The sequence below is a fragment of the Macrobrachium nipponense genome, chromosome 3, assembly GCF_015104395.2.
Source record: "Macrobrachium nipponense isolate FS-2020 chromosome 3, ASM1510439v2, whole genome shotgun sequence".
In the NCBI taxonomy this organism is placed as follows: domain Eukaryota; kingdom Metazoa; phylum Arthropoda; class Malacostraca; order Decapoda; family Palaemonidae; genus Macrobrachium; species Macrobrachium nipponense.
The window spans coordinates 126,987,393-126,992,547 of record NC_087202.1 but is presented as its reverse complement, the minus strand read 5'-3'; the positions used below and the strand labels follow the sequence as shown (position 1 = coordinate 126,992,547).

At 35.6% G+C, this 5,155-nt stretch overlaps 1 protein-coding gene across 1 annotated transcript; it reads right to left on the bottom strand.

The window, feature by feature from the left end:
* Positions 1 to 2,262: 2,262 nt before the first annotated feature.
* LOC135222495 (general transcription factor II-I repeat domain-containing protein 2A-like) lies at positions 2,263 to 2,715 on the bottom strand. The gene has a single exon (XM_064260578.1). It carries the CDS (start codon positions 2,713 to 2,715, stop codon positions 2,263 to 2,265), a length of 453 nt encoding a protein of 150 aa, XP_064116648.1.
* Positions 2,716 to 5,155: the final 2,440 nt, after the last annotated feature.

Here is a 5,155-nt window from a genome sequence, read left to right as displayed (position 1 = left end):
CACCAGAACGACATTTTCTTTTTAGTGATCATGCTGACAAAAGCGCCAAACACCGTCTTGGTGACTGAAAACTGAAGAATCCCTCGATAATACCCAAGTTATGAGGTATGTCGTTATTCGCATTGCCATATATATATATATATATATATATATATATATATATATATATATATATATATATATATATATATATATATATATATGTATATATACAATAATAAACACACAAATAGAGAACTGTTTGAGTAGTATAAAATAGAGACTAGATAAAAAAAAAAAAAGAGGAAAGCTTCAAGAAAGGAAATGGGAAGGTTTGTAAAATAAGAGAAAGTCGAAAAGAAAATGACTGCGCTGCTGAAGGTCAAGTAAAAGAAAGGAAATGGAAGTCAGATGAAAGATAAAAGGGAACTCATCAAAAACAATGAAGCAAAATAGTCAATAAACAAAGAAGGAAGGAAAGAATGAATCAACGACAGGAAGAATGGTATTATTCGATGATTATTTTATTAGCTTGTGTTCCCGTACGAACGACATTTTCTCTCTCTATTTTCCATGAGAATTTTGCACTCCAGTTCTGCATTCAAATTTTATTGTATCTCGTTCTTCCTGTGATACAATGGCACGAAAATTCAAATTCATTTTAACCCCACAAAACTTTTGGGAAAAAAGCATCAATTATTGTATATTTTTCTCTGGGAAAATCATGCGGGTTAAAGCGCACACGAGCACAGAATTTGCAAAATTCCTGATAAAATAGTAACTAAAAAGTCAGCCGGAAAAATGTACGGAAAAAAGTAGGAAATGACGAAAAGTTTTTAATAAACAAATAATGTATTTTCACATTTTCTGGTCGGACGAGCCACGAGTGTTTCTATTTTGTTTTGATAAAAATAACTGGGTAAAAATGAACAACCAGCAGTTTATTTCACGAGATAGTTGGGAATGAATAATCCATTCTTCACAAAATATAGAAGGAAGGAAGGAAATATCAGGAAAGAATATAGGAATAACTGAAGAGTCAAAATAATGATACGAGAAATGGCTGATGATTTGGAGATTTCAAGAAAAGTTTATCGGAAAAAGACAAGAACTTTAATCCATCCTTTTGGGACAAAATGTTATTGCGATCGTGGTGTTGAAGGGTCTGCCATTGTGAAAAGGCCCGAAAATATTACCTCTTGGGAATGTGACGGTGAAGGAGATCTCCTAACGTAGCTACTTTATTAACCCAATATGGTATTGGTGCCCCTGCTGAAGATAATGAATACGCCCGAAAGAGTGTAACATATTCCAAAGATGAGGACCATGCTGACCATTTGAGCAGGGATACAAGCAGATGAGGTTCAACCACTTTTTTTTCTTCGGTGAAGAAATTAAAGGAAGAATTATTTAAATCATCGTATGACTATGTCAAATATGTTATCTCCCCTGCCAGTATTGGACAAAGTGGACAAGTTAACATGACATGGTTGAATCAGTATTTACCTGTGTTATCTCCATTCAGTGATGAAATAAAAAAAAAAAATTGGTAAAATCACTTGTGTGGTCATCATGAAAAAGAATTTATCCCTGCTAGAGGAAAGATGTGTAGAAGATTTATATATGAAGAAATTGTTATCAAGATTCAAAAGCTTTAATGTATTAGATCAGGGGTGTGCAACCTTTTTTCCCAAAGGGCCACTAGTCACGACTCTGTCGGTACCGAGGGCCACATAACCTTACTATTTCATGTTATTTACTACGATAGAAGACATATTATGCGAGATTATACTAATAAAGATAGATAATTAGTGTTACTTATTTTATTTAAATTGGGATCACAAAAATAAGAATTGTCTGAAACAAAAGTATTTTCCTTACTATAGATGAGCAAATGAAAGGCTACCGTACCTTATTATTATAATGTACAAACATAAATAATTACTTATTATTGGTTAACTGGGATCATGAACATAAGAATTATCAAACACAGACATTTTCCTAACCATTAATGAGCAAATGAAAGGTTACCGTAGTGAGATGGTTGATGTTGCATTTGGGACACCAACTCATCAATATCAGGCTGTACAGACCTATACTTGTTGTTAACAATATTCATTTTTGAAAAGAGCTGCTCACAAACATATGTGCTACCAAACACTGCCATCATTTTCCTTGCATGAGCAGAGAGTTTTGGATACAGTTACTGATACATGCTCCTTATAAAACTGGTATACTGAACTATCATCAAACTTCTTTCTTAGTTCATCATTGCACTGTAGTTCAATCCATCTGTATGTCCTCAGGAATTGCTTTCACATCCACAGAAAAAGGAGAAGCAAAGACTTCAATGGGTTGTGAATATTTCTTGAGGTCACCAAATCTTTCTGAAAATTCATCTGGTAAGACTGCCAACTTGTCACCATACTTCTGATACTGAGGGTTGCTAGTGTCATGGTTTTTCAGCGTTGGAAAGTGGGCTGGGGTTTGGTTTCTGATTTGTGACTCCCACAGACGCAATTTTATCTGGAAGCCTTTGATCAGTGAGAACATCTCATTTATTAGTTGATCTTTTCCTTGAAGTTTAGCATTCAGTGCACTAAGATGATCAGTTATATCTACTAAAAATGCTAAATCACATCTCCATTCCTTATCTCTCAATTCAGGGATAGCATTACCTTTCATATCTAAGAACAGCTCAATTTCTTCCAAAAGGTCATATGCTCTCTTCAACATTCCTGCTTTGCTTAGCCACCTTACCTCACAAAAATAATTCACATCACTGTACTCTGCATCAATGTCTGCCATTGACTTCTGAAACTCGCGGTGATTTAAACCTCTTGACCTCTCTCTCTCTGAGGGCCGCACTATAGCTTATTTATTTTTAGGAGAAAGGGCCGCAATGAAAGCCTCTGAGGGCCGCAGGTTGCACACCCCTGTATTAGATGAATTATCTTTCACACACGATCGGGAAACTGGGGAAGATGTGTGTGATATATACTAGCAATGTGTCTCGATGATGTATTATTTTTGTAAAACGAATTTAATGTCTGTGTATTCTTTTGTACACCTTTTCCAGTGTATACTTGTATGACTTTATATGGAATATTAATTCATGTGTACTATTCCCCATGTATTTCTGTATGACTTTTGTTACAAAAATAATAATAATTCTGTATGTAATCTGATTTTCCATTTAACCTTTTTATGTATGGAATATTATGCATCTATATCCACATATCACAAATGATTAAGACTGAAATGATTTTTGTTAAGTTAATTTTCAGTGTACCCTATTGACTTAAAAAATATTTGGGGGACATGTTGGAACCTGTGATTTCAAGTTTTAAGACATCATCGGGGGCTAGTGGAGGGAATTCGGGATGAGGGTTGAAATCAGGGTTTTTTTACCTCTGTAGACTATGAGGAACTTTGGGGTTGGGGTTGAGATCAGGGATTTTACCTCAATAGAGTATGAAGAAATTTGAGGTTAGGGTTGAAATCAGGGTTTTTTACCTCTGTAGCCTATGATGTGCTTTGGGAGGGTCAGGGTCGAAATCAGTGTTTTTATCTCCGTAGAGTTTTGCACGGGCCGCCACGACCGTGGGAAACCTATGAAATTTCACACCTACATATTTGTTATATTCCCACCTTTATGATCAATTTTCTTACCTAAAGGTGTGAAAAGTAATTAACACTTCATAAAAAGGGGTGAAAAGTAATTAACACCTTATTAAAAGGTGTGAAATTTCACACATAGGCGCTAATCTCCAGTTGGGGAAATCGACTACCTGGGGATTAGCACCTAGTGGGTGTTGAGGGACAGTGGGTTTTTTTTCCCTACTCACACAGGATTCCGTTGAGTTTATTATTTGTTTGCAGAAGAACACTGACTAATGAAAGAAGGACATTCTGGTGCCTTCTCCCCACCCCCGCCTCCCCCTTCCCACCCCCACATTCCCCCTCCCCTATTTCCTACCAATGACGTGTTTGGCGGAAAAAATTTTAGGGGAAATATGTCAGTATCAAGAGACTTCTATATTTTAGCCTATAGTTGCTTCTATAATCTTGACAGTCTTGTTTTAATTTGGACCGTATAAACTATGACCATCCTCCAATAATAGATGAACAGATAAATGTAATGTTGAGTTAACGATAACAGGACTTGTTCTATCTTGACAGTATGTACTCGTAGTCCCATTGTGACTTTTATGAGGTTGTAGGAAAAAATTAAACAGCTTCTCGTCATCAGGCTTTTAATTAACGAATCCTAACGCTTTCCGAATGTGTAGGTACCAAGAGCTGACAACATTTGTAACAAATATCTTTTGGTAGAGTCTCTCTCTCTCTCTCTCTCTCTCTCTCTCTCTCTCATATTTAGTCAAAACTGTATGTTGGTTTTTCTTATTATTCACTGTCTAAAGTTGAGATATGAAAGGGTAAGAGTGTTATGGCCAATCTCAGAAAAATGAGTCCATTAATCTTTTTTTACCGCTTGCACTTATAGAAGAATCCTAGAAGATCCATTTCATATTTCACACATTCTGCCAGATCAGTATACTACATACAAACTGAGTCCTAAAATGCCTGCGCTTCAATTTGCTGTTCTATTGTTAATTTGATGATTCATAGTCATGATCGTATTATCCTTTCAGCAAATTTCCCAGTTTTGATAGAAAGCTTACATATTGAATCAAGTAACAGATATCCAGGTTTACGGCATCATTTTAGCTGACCTTCAGCCATAACAGGTACAAACCCTCAATCAAATGGTTTAACTCAAAAATATGCGATAGTTTCATTTAGATAAGATATATTTGCAGTTAGTAATTATCGTTATGGATTATATATGAAATACTTAGCGATAAAGGTGACAGTTATGATATACAAAATAACAAATTAAGCATTTTATCGAAGGATGGAATGTTTACTATATAAGAAATACTGATAGAAGACGAGATACAGTACAAGAAAGGGAGAGATAACTACAATAACTCAAGATGAATAAATATTTTGGATGGCATGACACACCTGCAATGGCATTAAATCAGCGTCAAAACAACCGCCTTTATAGAATTACAGCAACGTCAATTTCAGGTCCTTTGAAACCACCTGACAAACCCGAACAGGAAGGAGTAATGATCGCTCGGAAAATAGAGAGGAAAACGACTTTGCC